At 48.2% G+C, this 26,589-nt stretch overlaps 1 protein-coding gene across 2 annotated transcripts in view; it reads left to right on the top strand.

Annotated features, from left to right (window-relative positions):
* The first annotated feature begins 25,104 nt into the window (after positions 1–25,104).
* Asb18 (ankyrin repeat and SOCS box containing 18) overlaps positions 25,105–26,589 on the top strand; it is a 58,279-nt gene continuing 56,794 nt past the window's right edge. For both annotated transcript variants that reach the window (XM_051154321.1, XM_051154320.1), the window contains exon 1: positions 25,105–25,330. In XM_051154321.1, coding sequence (XP_051010278.1) covers positions 25,126–25,330 — 205 coding nt within the window. In that variant the 5' untranslated portion in view covers positions 25,105–25,125. The remainder of the gene's footprint in view (positions 25,331–26,589) is intronic.

Here is a 26,589-nt window from a genome sequence, read left to right as displayed (position 1 = left end):
CCCAAACCACTGCCTAGCATCCCAGCATCCCTCACAAAATGCCCCGGGGACCACCAGACCTTTGACAAGCACCTTGCCTCAGAAATCAGTTGTTTAAGAAACCTAAGGTAGAAGAATCTGCCCTTGAGGCTTTCCCTCGGCATGTGTCTGTATCAGTGGCTGAGGCAGGAACTGTGGTGGGCAAGCATGGGGTAACTGTGCCCATGCTATGCTATTTCTCATCACTGTAGGACCTAAGCCACAGAGGCAAGACGATCCTGGTGTGCCTGAAACCTTAAGTGTTGATTATGAGGGACGATGGTAGTAAAAGCAGAAGTGGGAAACAGTTGTGGGCTAGAACCAGCTGCCAGCTGTCTGGGGAATATTTGGAAAGCCCGGAGGACCTTGAACCAAAATACACATCTCGGAGAACCTGAAGCAGCCCTTTCCGGGAGTATTCATTGGCTGGCATAGGTCTCTTAGCAATCCTGTTTCCTTGGAGGTTCAGTTGCAGCCCAGTTGTCTTCTAGATCTTTCCAGGCACTATAACCTCCTAGGTGGTGCTCAGGAAGCCACTGGGTCACCCAGTAGTCAAGAACATTAATAAAATGCTGTGCAAACTGAGGGCACAGATAAACTCTAGGTGACCCCAGAGGCTGGGCTGAAAGGCCAGGATTACTGCCACTAGCTTTACTCCCTTGGGAACTGTCAGCTGGCACAGCTCAATGAAGAGCGTGCAAAATCAGGAGAACAGGCTTCTCCTGAACCCACATCCCTGTGATCACCTAGGAAACCCATGGGATGCAGGCATCACCTAGGAAACCCATGGGGTGTAGGGATCACCTAGGAAGTCCATGGGATCCAGGGATCACCTAGGAAACTCATGGGATGCAGGGATCACCCAGGGAAACCCATGGGATCCAGGGGTCACCTAGGAAACTCATGGGATGCAGGAATCACTTAGGAAACCCATGGGATGCAGAGATCACCTAGGAAACTCATGGGATGCAGGGATTACCCAGGGAAACCCATGGGATCCAGGGGTCACCTAGGAAACTCATGGGATCCAGGGATCACCTAGGAAACCCATGGGATGCAAGAATGCAGCCCAGCAGAGTAGATGTTAGTCAGGGCCCTCCTCATGGTGGGTATTGTGAAGATAAGGGGAACCAGGCTCTGGAGAAGGTATGGCCTTTGAACCACACCATGGTGTTGAATGACTGTCCATTACCTGAGGCATTTAACTCAGTTTCTCCTCTTGGCAAAAAACAAACAAACTGTTCTTCCTGTTGTTGGCCAAAGGTTAGAGACTCAGCAATTTAAATGCAACTGGACAGCCAATTTTACTCATATGGACCAAGGACTCCGCCTGACTCAGACTTGGTATCTCAGCCTTCTCTGTCAGTTTTACACAACAGAGTTCTTTTTTATTTCATTTTTATTTTTGTTTGAGCACTGGCAGAGGAGGGTGTCAAACCCAGGGCCACACACATGTGAGGCAAGCTAGCTCTATGCACGTGCAGCATTTTAATGGCCATAAACTTAGGCTTTGGTGAGTAGGGCTATACTGGGGAATGAAGCAAGCTAAGGCAAGCATGAAAGTCAGAAACTGCCCAGCCCAAGGTAACTCCATCTACTAGTCAGTAGCTTGCAAGCTCTGCCAAGCAGGAGTGCTACAGCTAGGTATCCCCCTGCATGGGGGTGAGACCAGGCTTCTGGGGGAGAGGGGTAGAGGACCTGAAGAGCTGTCCTTCTGTAGCCTTCCAGAACTTGGAGATCCTTTGAAATACCCTGGCCTCATCCCTGGAGCCCTGTCCCCATCCTCTCCTCAAGCCCCAACCGGACAGGAAGTTAGACCAGACAGAAGGCCTATTAGGAGGGTCATGGTGCTTTACTTTGGGCCAAGTGGGGCAGTGCTGAGTCCACCTTAAGCCTGTACACATATAAACATGCCCACACATACAGGCACACATGCTCACAGAAGACCAAACACTTTGCATGCTTGTGTGCAGGTTACATGTGCAGCTACATGGGACATTCATAAACCCACATGCACACACATACAAACCATGCCAAATACATACACATACCCAGGTATGCACATGTACACAGAATGTTCATACACATGCACATACCATCCACTACAGATGTGCACAGAAATGGACATAAAAACAGATATATACATATACACAGATTAGACATAAAAACACACACTCATGTGTGCACATATTCATACACATGCATACACTCAGCCCTGAGGTCCTCACTTCCTCAGAAGGCTAAGGGCAGGTGCCTGTGACCTGTACAACTCTGGGCCTCAGGCCACATCCGGGAGCTGCTGCAGGAACCAAACCAAAACAGTGCATTAAATGCAGAAAGATACTTAGGCAGGTGTTCGGATCCTGTTGACTGTTTACTTGCTACACTCTGTGTAAACATCCTCTTCCTGTTCCTCATGGGAGTCAAAGGACACCCCAGCTGCAGCAGGAAGGGCTGACGCAGGAACCCCAGCTCCCAGCTGGACCTCATTCACAAGCTTGCTAGCCTGAACCCACAGCTGCTCCCCAGGGGAGAGCACAGGGGATAGAGGCCACCCTGTGAGGGCATCTCCACTAAGCAGCAGGGCCCAGAGACGCCAGTGGGAGACAAGTCCTGAGATACCAAGTCTGACCAGACAGCAGGAGGAGTTTTGCATGGACTGGAGCCTTGTTTTCTTCTTCAACCATTGAAAGACCTGGGGAGACTCTAGACTACTCTTCAATGTCTGAGTTCCTATCACTCCGAGGACAAGAGATCTACAGAGCCTCAGCCGTGATGGACACTGGGAGGAGACAAGGAGTAGCGCTGCACACCTAGAAGACAGACTAGCATGCTGGGGTTTCTCTCCTGAAAGGCCAAGACACAACACAAGACACAAGACATGAATAGCTACAGGGTTGAGCACCACCAGCTCCCACTGGGCATGTGGTTCTCTGAGCATCCTGGCTTACATAAACCCCAGCTTTAGTGTCTGAGCCAGAGCCCTCTCTAGCCCAAGGCTGCCTTTATCCCAGACAGCAGGGGGGATGTTTGCCTTTGATCTTTGTTAGCAACCCACAGGGCCATCTGGGCCAGGCTATGCCTGTGCCCCCAGGAGCCTGCTGGGAAAGATGGACTGCTTCTGCCCCACCCAGGATGCTGTATGCTCCTGGCACAAAACCTACCAGCTTGCTGGTCATGCCCCACCCAGTAACTCGGTTGTATACGCCTGCTCTGTGTTTTCCCAGTCTTGAATACAACATCTAGGCATCTGCTCTCTGTTCTCCAAGCTGAACTGGAAGAAGTCAGGAGAGCAAGATTCTGACCATGTTGCTGTTATGTCTCCAGACCTAGGGCAAGTGGGCCTTCAACACTGGATCAATAACATACAAATTAATGTACTTCTGCTGTCACCAACCAACTCCCAAAGTTTCATACCATAGCACTTCTCTGCCATTTAAGTTGTGGGTGCACCCAGCACCTCCCAAAGGTCACCCCAGACATCGCATCCTGCCTGTAGATGAGCCGGATGAAGAAGGCTTTCTGAGACAGACCCAGAGTGCTTTGTGCATATCATCGTCTCCTTCTCGGCACGGACATAGCTACATCCAACTGCAAGAGAAGGGGAGAAATGAGCTGCCTGTGTGGCCAGCCTAAACCACGGGCAGAAACATGAAGATAGGTTAGCAGTTCTTAGGCTGTGAAATCAAATGTCCAATTCAAGTAAATCCAGTGTTTCCAAGCAATGACACTGAAGATTACATGGTAGGGTAGATATATGGAGGACGAATAGATAGATTATAGATAGATGATAGATAGGTAGATAGATGAAGATAGATGATAGATAGATAGATAGATGATAGATGATTGAAAATAGGTAGGTGACGGGTGATAGATTTTTGACAGTCCAATTAACACTACCCGCTCATCTTCCTGAAATATCATTGTTCTTTTGAAAGAGAAACTTTTCCAAAATCTTTTACCAAAACGCAAATACCTTAGAGGGGGTAAACGCTCTTGTGTTTCTTGAGTGCTGACCAATACAGAAAAGGACCCCCAGGCACCAGATGGGCCAGCTCCCCCAGATACTGTCTATCCCCACCTGAGACAACAGCCCGGATGAGTCACGGCTGGTTCTGAACTTCACCTAGACGCAAGCCATGTGGGGGCTCCTGCCTGCCTCCTACTCATCCGCATTGCAGCGGAGTCTCTTCCGCCTTCTTGTGCAGCAGCATTCAGCCACTGTCATTGTGGAGCAGGACCACTGCGTGAACACTGCAACTAGAGTTTATTTCACTGTTAAAGAGAATCCGACTGGGGCTGGAGAGATGGCTCAGAGGTTAAGAGCACTGACTGCTCTTCCAGAGGTCCTGAGTTCAATTTCCAGCCACCACATGGTGGCTCACAACCATCTATAATATGATCTGATGCCCTCTTCTGGCATGCAGGTGTACATGCAGGCAGAGCACTGTATACATAACAATAAATAAATAAATCTTTAAAAAAAAGAGAGAGAGAGAAAGAATCTGACTATGTCCTTAAGTAAGGGGGCTCTCTGTGTGATGCTGCTGTGTACGCCTGTGTGGAAACCTCTCTATGTATACATGCATGTCTACAGCCCTGTTAGGGAGGCACCTGAAAGAGCCACTGCGGTCCTGCTAGAGCATCCTCCAAGGTGACTGGCAGTGCCATGGCTTATTGCCGTGGCTATGCATTTCCCCACCAGGACAGACAGACTCTCTCTACTCCACATCTTCTCCACACTTGGAGTGACAAGCTGTCTTCACTGCCCTTGCCCTGGAGTGGGAGCCAGTATCACCAGGAAGTTTCAGTTTCCTTACCTTGGTGACATCTGGGGTGGCACATCTCTCCCTAGCCTGAGGTTCGTCTGCTTCTGTCTGTATAAGGTGCCTGGGCTGGTTGGCCCCTTAGCCACTGGGTCAATCTGTTTCTTACCAACTTTAGGCTTCTTGGAATTTATTGTGTCCCAGGGGAAACTTTTGTGGGTATATGAGCCACAAATACAGCCGTTATGATGGTCTTTTGATGAACCTAAGTCACTTTGCTAATCCGTTTTTTCCGTGGGAATACAACATTCGCTGTGTCCTGTGAGGGGACTTTTCAACTGCCTCAAGACTATGGGGCTCTACTTGCTAATGTCTCTTAGATGTCTGGTTATTTTACATACCAGGTTCATATCTACTTCAGCTAATGGCTTAAGTTTTGGGGTTTGGTTTGGTTTGGTTTGGTTTTTTGTTGTTGTTGTTGTTGTTTGTTTGTTTGTTTTTTGTTTTTTTTTTTAATCTGTATGAACATACAGTGGACCCAATAGTCCAGGACCATTCATTTAAAAAGACTCATTTGCCTGCTCCTCTGCAGGGCTCTCTGTGTTGTCAGTACAAGCATTCAAAAATAACACTGAAAACCTTGATGAGAGATGCACCGCTCTGATCAGCCGCATTAAAAGCCTCATTCTGTCAGTGCCTCCCGTCATCCAAGGCGCTTAAAGACTCCATGTCCATACAGTGCCCTGCTCACCCTGTCTCTCTCCACAAGTGTCATAGACAGGTTTGCCCATTTGCATTTCTAAATTTAGAGTCGGTTTGTCTGTTTCTACCCAAACGCCCGATATTTAATGTGCGTTATATCGAATCTGCATATTAACTAGAGCAGAGCTGGCATCTTCACACTATTGGATTTTCCAGCCCATGGAGTTACATTTCCCAGCACGAAGCTCAGACTTTTAAATCTTCTCACGATGCTTTGTCCTTTGTGCACAGGCATCTCACACGTGTTAATTAACTTTTAGGACACAGAGCAAGATGTTTCACTGTGGCGTTTTCTTCATGTGTGTCACTGAGCTTTGCTCATTCACACCCCCCCCCACACACACACACACACACTTTTCCATCTCCTGTGCCCCTCCTGCTGGCCCCCCATCTTCTCCCCCAAAATAGTCCTAGGTTGTGTGTATGAAAGAAAATGAGTGGGACTTGTCTTTCTGAACCTGGCTTGCTTTAACATGAGCATCTCTGGTTTCGTCCATCTTCCTGTAAATGTCATAATTGTATCCTTTGTGCTTTAATAAGGTTCCATTGTATATACAGATCCCATCTCCTTCGTCCCTCCATCTGCTGGTGGATGGCTATGCTGGTTCATATCTGGGTTTTAGGAACTGCACTGCAATGAATTTACCAGTGAGTGTCTCTGCAGCTCTTATACACCCTTCCTATTGTTTACTCTGAGGTATATGTCTTTACATTGTGAATTTTATTCTTTGAGACCTGAATACCAATGCATTGCTGATATATAGAATAAGACTGGGCTTTTATATTGATAACACATCCAGAAATGTATTAACTTGCTATCAAAATTTAAGTGTTGCCTGTAATTCTGTATGTTCATAATCATAGCCTCTTTGAACGAGTGTGATCTATTTACAACTGTCATTGTTTTTATTACTTCTTCTTGCCTCGTGACCCTGGGCTGGCCCATTCATTACAATGCTGAATAGACATAACCACAAACAAGATCAATGCCAAACTTCCGGCGGAAGAACACTCAGCACACGGCTGGCCAATGCAAAAGTCCATGTGAGGTTGATGAAAATGTACTTCATGACATTAAAACTCATCTGGGGGGATAGGGAGAGTTCATGGCATCCAAGCATGAGGACCAGAGTTTGGGTCTCCAAAGCCCACGTAAATACCAACTGGGCCTGTGTTATTCTAGCACTCAAAGGTGAGGACAGGGATCCTCCCCATCTACCCACCCATTTTGCCCCACACGTCACACCCCACACACATGTGCACACACACACATGCCTGCACACTTACACACGGCAAGCTACCTAGCTGGACTGATCAGATCCTCAAGCTCTGGGATCAACTGAGTGACTCCATCTCAATGAACAATGTAGAGATCGATCCAGGAAAACTCCCAACTTCAGGCTTCCACACACACCCACATATGGGCATGCATACCCACATACACATGCCCACATACACAACTGTGCACATATACATGCACAAACAGAGAAACATGTGAGATAAATTGTAAGACCTAATTCCAAGACTTGGCATGCTACAATTTTTTTTTTTGATATGTGGGGATATAAATGTGTATCGAGCACTTTTCTCTATATGTTGAGATAGTCACCTTTCTCTTCCATTTTGCTGTCATGTTGGATTTAACTAAATGATTTGAATTGAATTTTTATTGGCGTAATTACTCACATCCTTATAAGAAATAGTACAGAGAGACTATCCTCCGATTGTAACACTGTGCATAACTATTATGCCATTATACTGATTTTATTCAGAGTTCCTCAGTATACTTTTACCCATATTTGCATTGAGTTGTATGTAATTTTTCCATCTGAGTATCTATGCTTGTCGTCAAAACACACGGCAGCTCTAACACCAGAAGACCCCTTTACACACAGCCCTGTTGTAGCCAAGTCTCCTGCTCTCCTACAATTCTTCTTTTGCCCCTGGTAGCCACAAATCCATCCTCTGTTTCTAAAATGCCAGCCGATGCAGACTCTTACAGAGTGGGATAGCACAGTTGGAACGGATCTCTACAAGTGGCTTTCTTCACTCCGTGTGATTCCATGGACGAATCCCAGGTTATTTGTGTAGCAATGGCCCGGTGTTTTTTGTTTTGTTTTGTTTTGTTTTTGTTTTTGTTTTTTCATTCCATGCTGTGGTTGTACCACAGTTTATTTACCCATTCCTCTAACGAAGATATGTAATGGTATTCACCATTTCAAATAAAGCTGCCATGCAAGCATTCATGTACAGGGTTTTGGGGTGAATTTGTCTTCCCACAAGCATTTGAGACAAATACCCAAATATAAGAAATTTCTCAGTTGGCAGAAACTACCTTTCCAACAGCAGTGTACGGATGCCCCAGTTTCTCCATACACTTCCTATGCTAAAGCTGTTCCTGTAACTGTATAAAAACTGATTGACTATTAAGCACTAAGCCAGTCTTGAATTGTCAAGCCCAAGGTTGTGTTTGTGATTGGCCTTCTGTTCTGCACATCATCATGCTTGGCTTGGTAATGGCTTTGTTTAGACTGTTGTACATGTTCTTACATGAAACCACTGTGTAACATGCTTCTCATACAAAACTCTTACTAGACTTTTACACCAAGATTTCATAAAAATCACTAACAAAATCTTCCTCCTTCTTTTATGCTTTGAAGGATTTATTCAAAAGTAATACTGTGGTATTTTTAGCAGTTTGGTTGCATTCACGGGTAAATACGTCTGGAATTTTCTTTAGAAAAAGGATTCTAATTCCCTGAGTTCATTTCTTAATGTGTGATACGACTTCAGATTTTCCATTTCTTCTTGTGTCAGTTTTGGGAAGTCGTATCTTTGAGAAATTCATTTATTTCACCTGGATTTTAATTTTTTAGCATAAAGCTGTCACAATATTCTCCTCTCATTTTAACATTTGTAAGATGCAAACAGCCATGGTGTTAATGTCCATTCTGTTCCCAGCATTGGCTACTTCTGCCTTCTCTTTTTTATTCAGAGGGTCTTTGTCTTTCTTAAATATAGAGACAAAAACTTCAAGGGGTCAACTTTTGGATTTGAATGGCTCTATCTATTATAACTTAATTTGTATTGATTTGGTTTTGTTCATTCCTTTCCTTCTATTTTTTGTGACTTAATTTGGTCTCTCTAATTTTCTCAGAACAAAGAAAACCCTTTGATTTTTTTTCAGCCTTTCTTCTTTTCAATACATGGATATGTTGGATATAAGATTTCCTCTGAGAATCTATCACTTGACAGTTACCAAGATTAAATTAAAAACAGTTAGATGGAAAAAATGTTGGCTATAATGCATTTCAGGGTTTACTTGTGCAAATAGAATTTAAGGATGTGTACCAAAGTCAGTTGTCCTCTCTATATAGTGGGATTACAGAAATGCCTATTTTCTTTGTCATTTTTTAAAAAAAATTTTTTGATAGGCCCTTTCTATTTAGTACTATATTTTATTTGTGATTAGAATTAAATAACTATGATTTATGATAGTCCAGTATTGCTTAGGGAAAATGGGATAACGTGGAGAAATGGAGACCGGGGTCACCTTGATGCCATGTGGGACGCTGGAGAGAAGAGAAGCTGCTCTTCAGTATCATCAACTTAGTAGCAGCAGGGGGAAGCGGTGTAGGATCTTGGCCCTCTAATCTATGTCAACTTTATTTTTGTACTAGCATCTTTTCTCAGCATAGCCAAGGCACACACATCTACAATCTTTTAGAGTGTTTTTAAGTGGATAACTACCGAGGGATAGAAGGTTTAAGTTTTAACGAATCAACTGACAGTGAAAATGTGCTAAATGGACACACATTTACTAACCAAAAGCCAAGGAAGTAAAGAGATGGGATGGCCCCAGAAGATCCATAGAATAAAAACACTGGAGGACGAGGAACAGGAGGGAAAGAAGGCTGCCCAGCTCAGTCACCTGGACCCAGCATCTGCCTTCATTCCCAGCTGCTGCCCTCCAGGCCTGGCTTAGTGCCAGGTCAGACACCCACATGCCTGTGACACCCATGGCCGATCACAAACTCACTACAAAGACCAGAGGTCTATAGAGCTTCACACACAGCCCTGCCCAGCCACCAAATCCATAACCCAGCTGCCCTGACTTGTCCTTTTTGCTCTCTATACTACCTTGTCCTGAAGCCTACTGTCTGCTTACCTGTGGCCACCCTCTCCTGCCACAGTGACCCTCAGACTCCAGGATCCTGGGAGTGTTGGGTGAAGGTCCGGTCAGATCTGGGGATGCAGAACAGAATGGGATAGCTGACATCAGCTTAAAGAGCTGGCCACAAGCACAGGCTCTCCCTGACCACGAGATCCAGAAAGGAGGCCAACGGGAAAATAGAAATGAAGTGAGGCTCACTCCAAAGTCATGTCCCTGAGAGGAAGAAGCTATAGCCCCCTCCAGGCAGACAGCCACATTCACAGGCCATCTACACAACACTCCACCACTCTAGATACTTTCAGTTGGAGGTGGTGCCCTAGCTGCCACTTCCGTGGCCATGTACCAGTGAGCTGTGGCATCTTCCTCTTACTGGCCAGGCTGCCAGGGGCACAGGCACTGAGGAGTGGGGCTGCTCACCTTACAGTAGGCAGGCAAGGCTAGGCCTGGGCTGATCCCATGGTGCTCCAAGGCCTCGCCACCATGTGCCCTGGCAGCTGTGGAGATGACCAGCACCCATCAAGGCCCACTGTCCCCTCCAGTAAGACTGACACTGACTCACACAACCAAAATAGAGACCGCGCCCGTCCTCTGAGTGGAAATTAATTGATTCTGCCTCCACAACTTTCCCAATTTGCTAGTATTCTGCGACTGGCAGCGCCAACTGATGGGAACACTACCTTTCTATAGAGTGGTTAGCCTCAGACTTCAAAGCCTTCTCAAAAGTACTTTTAATTGCATTCTCCCCAACAAGACATCCAAAATCGCCTCACCTCGCCTTTGTGCGGTTATTTATCCTAAGCACAATGCCCACGTCCTGTGCCATCAGTATTTCCCCTCTCATCGTTGGAAATGCGAGTACTTTGGAACTGACTGGAGCAAATTATAATGCACCCAGCCAAGGCCTTTTGTCACGCAGCCCTTCACCGGCGCTGCCCCGCCTGGCCCTGTGAAAGCTGTGGGACCCACTGGAGTTCATTTGAGAATACTCTACCCCAAGTTGGTCTTGCAAATTATTTCTGCCCTATGCAGAGTCTTTCTGCTCATAGCATCAAGGAGCTTTGAATCACGCATAATACATACGCGTCCATACACAGGGGGAGGATTATTGCGCAACCAGGATTAAATAGCGCCGGTGATAATGAGCTGACAAAAAACAAATCAAAAACCGAATCATCGAGGTTCCGTGTTTGCCCCTGCGGCGAGATAGCGTGAATGCGGACGAGGAGAAACTTCAGGGTTGCCAGGGCACGGGGTTATTTGTTTCTATGGAGACTAGCCTGTGCCATCCTCCACAGGACCAGTACCTGGGCTGGGACAGCTGTGGCCACGGGGGCGGCAGCCCTGCCTTTTCTTCAAGGCCCAGCAAAGTGCAGAAAGATGGCTCATTCTGAGGTCAACCAGTGGTAAGGCAGCAGGCAGCAAGGCTGGATAGGGTCTCTGCTGTCATTTGAGGGACCTGGCTTCCTCAACTTGGCAGTGAGCTTGAGGCTGTAAGTCCTTTTACCCACCAACTGATCAAACGGAAGACAAGCATCAGGCTGTGGAACAGACCAGAGAGTCCATTGTGCCTGCAGAGAGCGGTAGCCAGTCTCCTTTCTAGTGACGCACCACCAGTGGCCAAGGACACTTAGCACTATCTCCATGCCGAGCAGGCAGACAGATAGCCGCTCACTCAGCTCATGGACCCATCCCTATGGGTATGAAACCGTCCCTCACACTTCTAAGGAGCACGAGGAGAGCTTGAGGACCATTGGCCACCTGCCCAGGGTCTGCCTCAAGGGGACACTCATGCGACCTTTATTTCATGGAGCCCTAAGGCGAACATGTACAACCTCCACTTAGCATCACTCCCAGTCAGATCTGGGCTGTCGGGGCCCACCATGGTGCAAATCTTCCACTCTAAATATAAACATGGCGGTCACTATGGATAAGAGCATTTAGTTTCTTAGATGATTACTTAAGGACCCTACACACATCCTAAAGATCCCCGTTGACCTTGGAGGGAAGCAGAGGCCCCTTGAGCAGGATGGTTCAAAGCCTCCCTCATTCTCAGTTCTCCCTCGGGTGAAGAGTAGCTGGATCTTAACAGGAACCAGAAGACAGGGGACATGTACAGTGACTACTGGAGTCACTAAGAGCTACTTGGAAGTCAGAAACACAGGCTGCTTTCTCCCAATGTATCCTATGCATGTTATTAGGTAACTAAGCCCTCCTGAGTCTCCCTGAGCCTTCCCTGCAGATGCGAAGGCCCAACGGCTATGGAGCTCTGGAAATTGGGACAGGGTCCTTGTCACATTGCCACCTCCCCGCAGGTCTCAGGACAGCTGTAGTGCAATAAAACATCCTCCCACTTGTCTATCAGACTCTGTCTCTGAGAGGAGCCCCTCAGACTGCAGAGAGGACCCAGCTAGTGTGTGGGGAGAGGAAGTCCACTGTGTAAAATAGAGCCTGCTACATGGAAAGAGTTCACAGTAGACCATTGGTTCTGTGAGGACGGAGCTGCATGTCGCCCATGTCACCTGAAGCCGAGGAGCTGAGCAATGGTGGAGCACAGAGGACCTGCACAGGACCCTGGCACTTGAGACATCACCTGGCAGACACCAGTGTACTGGCTGCCTGAGGCAGTCACCTGCAAAGCCACATGGCTATAATGAACTGCCACAGGCATCAACTCTGGTATGGTGTGATGCCATGTGGGACCCATGTCCCTGTTTGCAGACGTGAGGCCCACACTTCTGAGGGGGCGAATCTGCTCCTTCACTGATCCCAACACAAAGCAGAGATGAGCAGACTCTTGGGGTTCACTGGCCAGCTCAGATAAGTTAGACAAATGAGTTCCAAAACAACATGTGTCCACTGGAAGTTGTCTTCCAGTTTCCATATGCACACCCTCACACAACATGGACGCTTTCACACACGCAAACATGCTTACACATATGCACACCCTCACATACATGTTCACTGCACACATACAAACACGCACATGCATACACATACTACTTTCTATTCTGAGATCCCTGCTCATTTACACTAAGTTGTGATAAATAACACCAGAGCAGAGGGACATGCTTTGTGCCTTGACCCAGCCTTCCCTGAGGCAATGCCTGGCAAAGCATACAGGGGCTAGAGACAAGGTTCTGAGGCCAAGAGCACTTGCAGTTTTTGCAAAAGATATGAGCTCAGTTCCTAGTACCCATGTCAGATGGCTAACAACAGCCTATAATTTCAGCTCCAGGGGATCCAAAACCATTTTCTGGCCTCCACAGGTACCCACGCACATATTAGCACACAAACACACAGACACACACACACAGACACACACACACAGACACACACACAAATAATTATATGTTTTTTAAAAACATAATAGAACATTACAGAAATAACTGACGAAGACACAAGGCTCTTATTCAGATTACCCCAATTTCACATGCCTTGGTATATACTCACAGTTTCACCCCAATGCTCCCCCCATCCTTGGACAAACATACCTCTTCTCTTATGTCCCCCTCCATTCTTAGTGCTGCCAAGCTTCTGGTCACCACCTATGTCTACTCAGAAGCAGCTGAGTGCGACAATGCTGCAAATGGTCTCGCACAAGGATGTCTCCAGCCAAACTAGACCCAGGAGGCGAAGGCTCAATGCGGCTAACCCAGCAGCCCCTGCTGGGCAGTGAGAGAAAGTCCGTTTCTTTCCTCTTACTCTTTGGGGCACTGTTTTGGGAGAGTCTCACACCCAAACTGGACATAAATAAAATCAAGAGCCTTGGAACTAATGGACCTGGCAGATAAGGCGGCTCAAGATACTACTGATATAGAAAGGAAACTGAGGCAGGGAATGATTCTAGCACTTGATCTTACTCTACACCCAGCCTTATCTTTGGTGATTCATGCCTCAGACCATGTGTTCTGTCATCAGCCAAGTGCCTCAGGGAGGGCGAGGCCTTGGCTCCTCTCCTGGATCCAGAGAGGTAACCATTGGGACATGGAGCTTTGGCACTCTGTCCCAACACTGTCACCCACGAGGCTACGGGGTCCAGCCAATGAAGTCCTCACCACAAGTCAGAGCCATTCGGGTACTGGTACCCACAGAAGTGGCATGCTCTCTCACTTTACAGACAAGACAACTGAGGGACAGGAAAACCCAGCAATGTGAACCCAGACCCTCTTCAAGGGCTACAGTGGCAGTCAGTACTAGTTACACTTTAACCTCAGGTCCTATCTCTATAGCCAACCCCATTTCTCCTTCACAGGGTGGGTACTCAGCACTCTTTGGTCACCACTTGCTGGGACTCGCTTCCCTAAGAACTTCCCACTTTCTTCCAGGCCTGGCTTTGAGCCCAGGCCAGGTAGCCATTGGCAGATTGTGAGTCAACTGCTGCCCACTGCTGGCTTATGAGTGCAGTGCCTCCAGCCATTTCTCAGGTCCCATGGTAGAGAGAGCAAAACCAGCCTCTGGCCCATCCTAAGTGACCAGTGAAGGCCATCTCTGGAACCAAAACAGCCCTCCATTCACAGACAATCGGTATCCCATGGAGAATGGGTAGAGATGTTGATGCGGCTCCCTAGGGCTCCTCAAGGAAGCCTCCCCCAGCTTCCCTGGTATATCCAGTGGTAGATAGAAGCTTGGATAGAAACTCTCCCCTCAGCCCAAGGGAGACTTTCCATCCTATGATTCCTTACAGGAAGCTCTAGGTGATCAAATCCCATCTCACATGCTTCTGCACAGCTAGACTTGGGGTTTGGTTCACTAACTGCTAAAATGTTCAGTATGATTGCTTCAAGCAACCACAGGAACACTGCCCAAGAATCAACAAGAGCTTAAAGCTGGTGAGGGACGCACACACACACACACACACACACACACACACACACACACGCACACGCACACGCACACGCACACACACACCACAATTTTAAAATATTTTTAAATGGGGTGATTCAGCTGTATGTGAATACTGCTGAGGGGTTTTTAGACTTGTTTGAGGTTTTCTTCTATCGGAAGACACAGTCCTCTTTGCGGGAGGCTCGCCTTCTAGGGCATATCACCCAGGGGGAAGCCTGGTCAACAGTGCCATATACAACTCATCTGTGTCTCAACTGCCTCTCCTAGACTGGTGCTCACTGGTGAGCTTCCAGGTGGAGAATCTCAGAAGACTCCCGTGCTGCTAGTTCAGGGGACAGTCCCTCTGCCCAGCACACACCTTGACATCACCTCCATCCACCCCATCACTTTCCCCAAGGACGTGGTGCTGAAATGATGACTCTATGGTCAGTATATCATCAAAGCTCAGGCCATAACAGGTGAGGTGAGAGGACTTGACTGTGCCCCTGTTTTTTTCTCCTGTAGTCACCCCTCACCTTCTTTTCCTAGCTGCCTGACCCTGGCCCTCTAGACCATCCTGGTTTCCTGGGTAACAGCATCCAGGGGAGAAGGCCATCCTATACAGCAGCCATCCACCCCTGCAGCACTCCCCACCCATCATCTTCCTTTGCACCACCTACTGATCTCTGATGTGTATGAGCTCACTACCGCTCACTGCCCGCCCCCATGTTGGTACCTGTGCTCTGTGATGTGAGGGCCTTCCCTGGTTCACTGCTATATTCCCAGTACCCTGATGATGAGCTGAGTTGTCAGCATGTCCTTTCTCCCCCAGCCTCCCGCTGCATCCTTACCCTGCCCTATTGGGCTCTCCTTACCCAGGAGCCTCTTCCCATCCATTTTTGGCATTAGGCTCAGTCTCATGTCTTCCAGGAGTTCTCCAGAATAAAAACCCGAGCTCCCTGACATCTTCTGCAACTCTGTCATTGCATGCAGGTCATCTGATCCACCTTGGCTCCTTACCTCTAAGTCCAACAGGCCTGTGGCTGTCTGGTTGTCCTTTCAGGCTTGTCACAAAGCTCACAAGGGGATGACACAGGTCACACTGTCTGTGCTCTCCACCTTCTTGGGGCCAAGAAGAACTCTGTTTGAGTCTAAACTCAGGCCAATAGATGGATCACTCAGACAGCTTTTCCCCCCAGGTCAGGGGGGCCTACCACTGGGTCAGCTGGCCAGGAAAGTGACTTTGTCTAGCAGGTGAGGCAGTGGATCCCAGTCAACACATGCAGAGTTCCAATGGAGGTAAGACCCTCGAGCAAGGCCACAGGACCCAGAGCTCCTCAGGGGAAACAGACAGGATGCTGATTGTTGACTTGAGGTGACTTCCCCTCTACCCTCCTCCCCTGTCACCTCCAACAGTGAGAAAGCTTCAACCAGAATACATTTGAATGGCAAAATAATTTATGCTTAATTAGTGTGCTAGATTTAAAATTAGAAGTTTAAATGCACAATCAATGGATTGTTTAATCTCATTGTTTTGCCACTCATTAGTCATTCTTTCTCGATGTCTGTGACAAGGGAGTGTTCTCCTTATTCCCAGGGTCCCCTTCCCTCTCCTGCCCATAAATTATGTCAGATTAACCTTCCTCAAACCACATTCTTCCAGGGTCACAAGAGGCTTCCAGGAAACTTGAGTAGTTTCTCACTGACAGTTGATGTCAGGAACCGGGGACCCAGCCTGCTTCCAGTGTCCACTCCCCAAGACAACATGGTCACATGGTGCTTCCCACCTCTGCTGGCCAGTTGGCACATGTATCTCCCCTCACTCACTTCCTTTCCTCCCTACATCTAGGCAGATACATTTTTCACCTTCCAAAGTTCTGCTCCTGAATTCACAGACCTGAGTCCCACTCTCATCTCTATGAGCCTCGAAAGCAGCCTCGTGAGGGCCGGGCCCCACCAACAGCCACAGGTGTTCCTAATCTCCCTGACTGCATTTCAGCTCGCAATCCCATGCCCTGCTCACAGAAAGTGACTCTGACTTCTCTTCAGCAGAAGAGAAGACACCATGAGAAGTCTCTCAGCAGTCCGGATGGGGGACAGCCTCTGGACTCTCTCATCTCTCCAGCATCACAGGAATGTGCGCCTGGCTCTCATGGTCTGCTCCTCCATGCCGTCCCTTGTTTACAGCACTCTCAGAAGACTGAAATCCCTCTCAACGAGCTCCCACCTTGTGGGGCATACACACCTGAAGTCTCTAATCTCCCACAATGCCTGTTCCATATTTTCTGCTCCGAACCCAGTCTCTGCATAAAAGCCTGTCACCAGAATCTCCCGCTGACATCAATATTCCCGCCTGCACTGAGCACCATGCAGATCTCAGCTTCTCTGGCCAGTCCCTTCCACTGCATGGGGGGCCCCCTCCCCTCCATCCAAGTGTCAAGTATCACCATGTCAACAGCTCTGTGCTGAGCATCTTCTCTCTCACATCCTCTATGCAATCTTACTACTGATGCCCTGTATTTGTTCTTCCAGCCAAGAGTTCTGAAAGATAGGGGTTAGAGAGACAGTACAACAGTTTAGCTCACCCTGTTGCAGAGGACCAGAACCTACGGGGTAGCTCCCAACTGCCTATAACTCTGGTTCCAGAGTATCCAACTCCCTCTTCTGGCTTCTGTAGTTCCGGATGCACATGATACACATATACATGTGCAAGCAAAACAGCCATTGGTTCCAAAACTAAAACTTGAAAGAAGATGCTCAGAGGGTCCTGGAGGGTGTGGTTATCTAGCCATCCTGACCCGAAGATGCTCAGAGGGTCCTGGAGGGTGTGGTTATGTAGCCATCCTGACCCAAATCTGCGGGTCTGCAGCACCTTGTGCTCGAGCAGTCAGCCCAGAGCCCACCTGGAGCTCACCTGGAGCTCACCTTCATCTTCCCAGTGTAGCCCTCCTCTCCGCACAGCCGTGCAACCTGCGGGTCTGGACCTGCCTCCCACCGTCACTATCTCTGTGGCTCCTGCTGTTGCTCAGTTGTCTAGGAAAGCACAAGGAACTTGACCTCCTGCGTTGTCAGTCCATTCTCTGCCATCCAAGTACTGAAGGACACCAGCAGTTAGCTGCATGAACGTCCATCAAAAACCAGAGGAAGCCTAGAGCAAGACGCCAGAGTCGAGGGGTCTCTGGTAACAAGGGTTTCCATCTTTGGACCTTTAGCATTTGGAGTCCAGAGGCTAAAGGTCTCCTCCCATTGGTAGGGCTTAGGAACTCCTTACCATCCTGCAATCTCTCAGCCACCCACACATGGAATTGGCCCTTTGTCCTTCTTTGTCTGGCAACCATCTTCTTCTGCCTGATATTTTCTTGCACTTATTGAGTCATTCGGCCACTTGAAAGCCACATCTTACACAAAAACTATTCTACATTATCTGCAAACTAGATGTAAACTTCATCTAGAAGTGTTTTACTGCTTTTTAAAAAAATCACTATAAAGAAATGCCTGGATCTTCCAGAGGGGAAACTTCCAAAGGAAGAGATTTACAGCTTTTTAGAATGAGTTACAAGAGGAGACATGATGGATCAGTAGAGGGTAGAAACAGCCCTTGCCTGGGGAACCGCTCAGATATGCACATCTCTGGCTTCTACTTAAACCTCAGCCTCACTCCAGGACCTCGAAGGCAGGCTTTGTGGAGGTCACTGGATCTCTCTGCCCATCTTGCCAGTGTGTCCACATCTCTTTTTATGCCTTTCACTAATTTTTTTTAAACTCAGACGTTTAAAAAATGCTGCAAATCTTGCCCCCTAAAAAGTACATCCCAGCAGTGATCAAAATCACTTTTTTCTCAGTTTAAAAACAGATTTTCATTTAACAATAAACAGTAAGCAGATTTCCATGCCATTAAATACACCACCATCGCTGTGCTCTCACAGGGACTGCGAGCCTCGCTGGACCAAGGCACCACGGCTTACTGAACAAATCCTCCCTGAACCAATCCTCCCTTGTGGATATTTGGGTTGGTTCCAGCTTGTAGAGGTTCATCAAGTGGCCCCTGGAGAGAGAGCTCATTCTCCTGCAAATGACAGTTCTCCAGCTCAACAGTTTCAAGACCCAACATCCATTGAGGACAATTGTGGCTCTCTGCTCCATCAGCCACTAGTCCCCGAGCCCACACCACGCTCCCAGCCACAGGTTCCTCTTGTCTTCTAGCCACTGTTGTCACTCATCCTTCACCATTTTCTAAGCTTTTCTCACAAATGTCTTCTCTAAGAACCAGCTTTTGGGGCTGGAGATAGATGCAGCTCCCTGGTAGACTGCACACTTAGCATATGAGGTGTTGAGGTCTGTCCTCAGCACCAATTCGTCACAGAACCAGCACCATCGTCTTCCAGAAAACTGAAAAACTGCAATTATTTGTTTACCGATGACTGTTAACTCAGTAACTAGGCTCTCTCACTTTTCCCTCTGCATTGTTTCATATGTGCACTACCGGAAGTAAAATCAGACAAAACGCTCTGCCATCCAGATTTTTATGTCCACCTCAGGTGGGAACAAGCCTTCCTTTGTCAACTTAATGTCTCTTTTCAATTTGTATTTCTTCACATACTGGTGAGACTTAGCATTCTTTTGAGTGATCTATTGGTATTTTTGCTTCCTTGTGAATTAGCTGTAAGTGTCCTTGGTCCCTTTGCCCAGGGCTCTTCTGTTGCTGCTCCACTCACCTCTGTAGTCACTACACACTTGGTAGAGTGGGTTTTTCTCCCAACAGTCCTCTTTTGTTAAACTTCCTCAACATTGATGTGTTTTGATTTTTAGGAGCCCCTCCTCACAACTTGCCCAATTTTCTACTTTGTTGGTCTATAGAAAAGCTATTATTTTTGTCATTTAGTAGGGTAATAGTCTCGCTTATTGAACATTTTATAGGTTCTAATAGATGGGTCTCTGCTGATCTGCTCGTGTTTTCTTCTCTGTGTGTGCTGTGTGTGTGGGCACTCACTCATGTGCATACACACACACACACACACACACACACACACACGTGCAGATGCATCTGGAGGCCAGAGGCTGACATAGTGTGTCTTCCTCGATCTCCCTCCAGATTATTTTTTGGAGACAAAACTTCTCATTAAACTCAGACCCTGCCTATTCAGCTAGACTTGTGCAGCCCAGTTTGAGGAATCCTCCTGCCTCTGCCTCTCCAGCACTGGGGCTATAGGTACACACCTGGTTTTTTACCTGTGTGCTGGGAACCTAATCATAGGTCCGCAGACAAGTGCAGCAAGTGCTTTACACACTGAGCCATGCTCACAGTCCTTGTATTGTGCGACAAGCAGTATCACCTGCTGTGTGTGTGTGTGTGTGTGTGTGTGTGTGTGTGTGTGTGTGTGTGTGCATGCACGGGGCCTGCAGAGGTCAGAAGAGACATTAGAGTGCCTAGAACTGGAATTACAGACAGTTGTGAGCCAACATATATGTGCTGGCCCCAACCTTTGTTTCTCCTTCTGGAAGAGCAATGAGTGCTCTTACCCACGGACCTGTCTCTCCGGGCCTGTCATCTGGGGATTTTTATGATACGGTACATGTTGTTCTTATTTCCTGTTTCTGACCTTGCCCAATTTCTAAAACTTCCCAAAGAAGGAAGAGCACTGCTGAAGTCCCTTTGGCCTTGTGCTCCCTCACACACAAAGTCGTATTCTATAAAGTTGCACCCATGTGACTCTTCCAGGAGCTCCTGGCCTCCCTCTCATTTCTCATGCATTTTCCTGGTGAGGATCTCATTAGCACCTTTAGGAGAATGAGTTTGCTCCTGTGGCTTTGTCCCTTCTGGCTTCTCTTTGGTTCTGTCACTGAGAGGTGTCCTTTGGTCCTTCTGCTTCCTAGGAGGGGCCAGCCTTAGTCAGGTGTGGGAGGAGGAACCCGGCAGTGTCTGTGAACGTTCCCTAATTCCGGGACTGCTGGAAAGATCACCTGGCTTCAGATGGGAAGCCATATTCTGCAGCTGGCTTCATCAGTAATGAGGCTGACATTGCGACCCGCCCAGGTCTGGTGCCTCCTTTCAATTGGTTCCAAACCAAGACAGGCAGGAAATGGGGACAGTGAGCTACCTTTTTATTCCCCTTTTGACAGTAGAGAAAAAAAAATACATGCCCACAGCGGTTAAGATGCCGCTTAGAGCTTCCACAGATTGTCTCTCTCGCGCTTTTATTCTAGCTTACTACAAGCTGTAATGAGAAACGGACAGTAAAAGATTATCAAGCGGTGGTGTCAAGATTTGCTTGTAATACTTTTAACTGTGTGTGTGTGTGTGTGTGTGTGTGTGTCTGTCTGTCTGTCTGTAGGGGCTATGTGCACACAAATGCTGATGCCCATGGAAGTCAGAAGAGGGTGTCAGATCCCCTGTGTCGACTTCTCAGTTGACCTATGCAGATCTCGTCTGCTGGACCTGGGACCTGAGGACCTGAAAGAACAGAGTGGACTATAGTCTAACGCCGTGGACAACCGTCCTTCAGTTCCAGTGTACTTTGATACACAAATGTAACAAAGAAAGCAATGATCCCAGGAAGGTAGCTCAGAAAACCATGTAAATCAACACCAGCAAGCACATACTAAGTTGTAGCCGAGCACCCTTGCCAGAACTTTCTCGGGACAGAGCAACTGAAACACAATCATCCTATAGATGGCCTATAGATTCTATCTGGGGAAGCAGGAGAGAAGGCAGAAGGCCATATCCAGGTTAAGGTACACCGACCAGACTGGGCTCTCTAGCTCTGTTCTAACGTCTATCAACAATAAGCATGTCTTATAAATTGAATGTAAATGTTTGTCACCGGAAGCATGGAATCAAGTTCAAGTACATAATCCAGGGAACAAAATGTCCCTGAGGTAAAAGGCCCTCTGCCCGCTTCCCTAGAGCTTCTCACAGTTCCCCAAGGCATTGCGTACCATGCACCATTCTTTTGACCATGCTCGGTCACCCTGGAGCTGGAGTGACAGGCCATTGTGAGCCACCACATGGATGCTGGGAAATGAACTCCGGTCCCCTGTTGCCTGGTTCTGTGTTAACTTGACACAAGCTAGAGTCATCTTAAAGAAGGGAGCCTCCATTGATAAAATGCCTCCGTAAGATCTGGCTGTAGGAAGACCTGTGGGGCATTTTCTTAATTAGTACTTGATGTGAGAGAACACAGCCCACTGCAGGTGGTGCCATCCCGAGGCTGCTGGTCCTGGGCTCTATGAGAAATCAGGCTGAGCAAACCACAGGACCAAGCTAATAAGCATCACCCCTCCATGGCCTCTGCATCAGCTCCTGCCTCCAGGTTCCTGCCCTGCATGAGTTCCTGTCCTGACTTCCTTCAGTGATGAACAGCAATGTGGAAGTGTAAGCCAGATAAACCCTTTCCTCCCCAAGTTGCTTTTGGCCATGGTGTCTCATCACAGTTATGCCCTAATAAGACCTTGGCCAATGATTCCCTGCCTGGTTGCTCACCAGCCAAGCGAGAACACAAAAGTCCCTGAGCTCTGAGAAGAGAAAGCACAAGGGCACCACGTGGCTTTAGGAAAGTGCAGGCACATGCAAACTCTGACAGGCTTCTTGTGCTCCCAGCACAGCAAGAGCACCTGGACTTCTAACGCTCAGGAGGCTGAGGCAGGAGGATCACCATGAATTCAAGACCACCCGCAGACTACCCTGTCTCAAAATGAGGACTGGGTGGCGGGGGCGGGGGGGTGGGGGGTGGGGGTGGAGTTGGTGAATAAAATGCAGATGTTTGTTCGGGGGGGGGGGGGGGGGGGGGGGGCGGGAAACAAAAACAAAAACGTATCCTTGTCTCCATCCAGGCAGTGCAATGCAAAAACCTTCAGAGTCAGTACTTGACCTCATCAAGACAAATACTCCTGGCAGAGTCACCAGAAATGTCTAACACATTTCCCACAGCCCATCAATACACAGAGAAAGCTAAGTGGCCCTGCTCCCTCATTGCACAAATAGCTGCCGTGAAAACTACTCTGCCACCCACTGGTTGGTGGGCAAACCAGCCCTGCCACAGAACAGTGAGCATGTTCACTCCAATGCCTGGGTTGAAACTGTTGCCCTTGAAAGGGTTCAAAGGTCATAGCTAGAAAGGATCGTAGAGATGTTTGGCCAGGCTGAAAAGTTCCTGGCTCCTCCAACTCTCAATTAGGGAAGCTAGTAGATCAGCCACTAGAAGGATCAATGAGATCCTTCTTTGTTGCTATAAAATACCTGAAGCAGGTGACTTTATAAAGAAGAAAGTTTTCGTGGGTCTCAAGGTTCTCAGAGGTATAAGGTCAAAGGGCCTTATCTAGAGATGGCCTTCTTGCTGGTAGATTCCCAAGGTGGCATGACCATTGTGTGGCAAGAGACAAGGAGCAGTGTGTGTGTGTTTGTGTGTGTGTGTGTGTGTGTTTTACAAAGCCACCAAGACTCAATCATGGAGCCTGCATTTTAATGGCTTTCATCCAAAGGCCCCACCTTGAGCTGGGCTCGATGTCTCACACCTGTCATCCTAGCACTGAAGAGACCGAAGCAGGGAGGGGGCTATATAGGAGAGCTTGTGCCACAGAGTCCTTTTGACAACCCAGAGTTGCCTAAATGTGATCATCAATTCAGGCAGAGAAAGGTCTGAGGAAATGGCTCAGCCAGTGTAGTGCCTGCCACACACGCTCCAGGGCCTGAGTTCTCTAGCACCCATATAAAAGCTGGGCACAGGAATGAACACGTACAAGCCCTGTGATGGGCACTGTAAGTGACAGAGACAGCGCTTGCCAGTCAGCCAAGCCAGATGAGGCAGCAGGATCCAGGATCAGCGAAAAACCCTGCCTCAGTAAATAAGGTACACACACACACACACACACACACACACACACACACACACAGACACACACACATACATACAGACGCATACAGACACATACACACACAGACACACACAGACACACACATACAGATATATACACACACACACATACACACACTAACAGACACACACAGATATACACACACACACACACACCTGTGCATGCTTACCCACAAAGCACATATGCACCTTCAAAGTCAATGCTTGGCCTCATCAACGCAAAAACTCACAAATGTAGACATACACCACACACATACAATGACAAAAGGAAAAAAAAAGAACAGTTCCCCTCAAATATTAGGCTTTTTTCCCCATGAGTGACTGTTTAAAAGTTTAAAAAGAGCAAAGAATCCCGAATCTACCCGCCAAGGTTGCTTTATGTGTTGTGAGCCTTTCAGAGACAACCATTGAAGGAGAAATAAATGTGTTGGGGGGTCAGGGGTCAGGGGTCAGGGGCTAGAGCTACTGACTTCCTTCCTCATATCATGCGGGGATGGGCTGGGAGACAAGGGAAAGTTCATCAAAGAAAAAGCCAAGATAAGAAATTTCGTACTGAAATAAAGAAATGCATGTTGCCTTAAATATAATTTGTGTTAGTTACATTTCAATTCCTAATTTATACATCACAGCCTTGATAAAGGATTACATTATAACAAAATTAGCCAGGATCATTAGCATAGTGTGTGTGCCGCTGATTAGCCACCCAGCAGATCGCTGGGTAATTAAGATCGGCGAGGGCCGTATTTTGAGACATTGTCATCCTATTATCTGCCTAACAAGTTCTGGGCCCTCACCTCCCTTCTGATTTGGGGCTTGCACAGTGCTGCTGTGTTTCTGGACAGTCCTTCCCCACACTCACTAGTCCCTGCGACCACTCCCCAGCCTCAGAGCAAACCATCTGTGGAAGGACAAACTCAAGACTCTTAACGCCAGGACCGAGGATGGAGCAGTTCAGATGGATTTCAGTAGCCTACGTTCTGAGAAAGGAAACAGTCGACAATATAACTGTCATCCCTGCACTCCAGAGGTTGACGTTGGGAGGGTGGCAGGTTCAAGTTCAGTTCAAGCTACACAGCGGTGTGGTTTCAATGTAAAATGTCCTCAGGGGCTCATGTGTTTTAACACTTGGTCCCCAGTTGGTGGCGCTGCTTTGGAAGGGTGTGGAGCCTCACTGGAGAAAGTGAATCACAAGGGCTGGCGTTGAGGGCTTTTAGCAACATCTCACTTCCTGTCTGCTCCATGCTTAGTGGCTGTGGAAGAGATTTGACCAGCTGCCTCATGCTCCTGCCACCATGCTTTCCCTGCCGTAATGGACTGTAGTCTCTCTAATTGTGAGCCAAAATCAGCCCTCCCTTAAGCTGTTTCCTGTCAGGTCATAGGTCACAGGTCACAGGTCACAGATCACAGCAATAAGAAAAGTAATTGATCTAAACCTCTCAAACAAAGTCACCTCTGGAGTTTCTCCAAACACACAGAACTGCCCACTGCTCGTCTCTCCCGCAGCTTGTACAGTGGCTCAGGAAAGGGAAAAGGATTCCTCAGACCTGCAGGCAAGGCAGAAGGAACTTGGTCCCCCCCCCCCCCCCCCCCCCCGACAGTAACCCAGCCCTGGTTCTATTTATAGCCACACATTATGCTCCGGGGACAGGGCTAACTTTGGACATGCGTTAGAGGAAGAGCAGAAGGCTGGCCCCTGCACAGGAACACCACAATGTCCGGTGGGGACTCAGTACCAGATTACCCCCTCAGCTCAGACTTAGTGAGGAGATTAAAGTCTGCCCTGGCCACTGGGGACAAGGACACTGTGCAGGAGCTGATCTGCACTGAGGTGGAGCCCGTGGACGCCGTGATAGAGCTGGCTAACGACGACTGGATGAAGGAGCCCTCGGCCCAGCTGCCCACAGGCGCACTGCTAGGTAAGTGCAGAGAGGGCCACAGGCCAATTACTAACGCATTCTGGGGTCTGCCCTGGAGAGAGGGCGAGGGCTCAGACGGTGGAGCTGCATCCTTGACATCCATTTCTCCTATGTGACAAACTATGTGTTAAACTAAATAAGAAATGGGGAGACTCCCCCAAGACAGTAACTATCGTGGCAGGTGGACACTGGTGGTTTGCGGGAGAGTTCAAGAATGGGTGGCGAGGGGACACTGTAAAGATAGCATCTCAGTTTGTTTTCTAACTGCTGTGAAGAGACATCATGACCAGACCACAGCAAGGAAGTCATTTCATTGGGGCTGGCTTACAGTTCAGAGGCTCAGTCCATTGTCGTCACGGCAGGAAGCGTGGCGGCATGCAGGCAGACGTGGTGCTGGAGAAGGAGCTGAGGGCAGGCAGCAGGAAGAGTGAGACGCTGGGCCTAGCTTGAGCGCCTCAACCTCAAAGCCTGCCCTCAGGGACGCACTTCCTCCACCAAGGCCACACCTCCTAATCGTGCCCCTCCCTATGTGCGTGTGTGTGTGTGTGGGGGGGTATTTTCGTTCAAACCACAACAGACAGTGGAGAACTACATAAGATGTCACTGCAAAGATCAGAAACAAGGGTGAGGCTGCAGGTGCCACCAGATGGTAGAGCACTCATCTAGCATGACCGGGACTCTGGGCTCCATCCCCTCAACGTCAGATTAAGCCTGTAAGTGACCAAGGCCAGTCTGCTTGCACTGGAAAGGCAGCCACTGGGCAGATAGACATCCCTTTCTGTGTCACATCTTGGTGGCTTTTGTTCTGGCAGTTTCTGTGACTTCTAGTTGCCAGGCATGAGTGAGATGTCCCCTCTGTCCCAGTTTTGGCTGCACTGTCATGCTGTTCTTAGGGTGTGGCACAGGCGACTTCATCCTCAGCGATGCTTACACACTTGCCTATTGCAGGGCCGAGGACATGGGCGTGTCACCTCAGCATCACACAAAAACAATAGAGAAAAAAGCCGAGTTTCTACTCTGCTCGGGACAGGCTGTTCTCAGGGCCATCTCTCTCCTCCTTCATCCACTCATGGCTGTAAGTTTCACAGACCCACTGCCATTTGATGGTCTTTTTTCATATCCAAAAAGATTTGACAGCAGGGGCTGGGGGGATGGCTCAGTGGTTAGGAGCACGTCCTGTTCTTGCCATGGGTTCCCAGCATCCAAGTCAGTCAGACACTGACAACTGCCTATAGTTCCAGGGGGGATCTGGCATGCCC

Source organism: Acomys russatus, chromosome 12 (assembly GCF_903995435.1).
Source record: "Acomys russatus chromosome 12, mAcoRus1.1, whole genome shotgun sequence".
Lineage (NCBI taxonomy): Eukaryota > Metazoa > Chordata > Mammalia > Rodentia > Muridae > Acomys > Acomys russatus.
The sequence above is the reverse complement of the archived record's forward strand: the minus strand, read 5'-3'. Positions and strand labels throughout refer to the sequence as shown.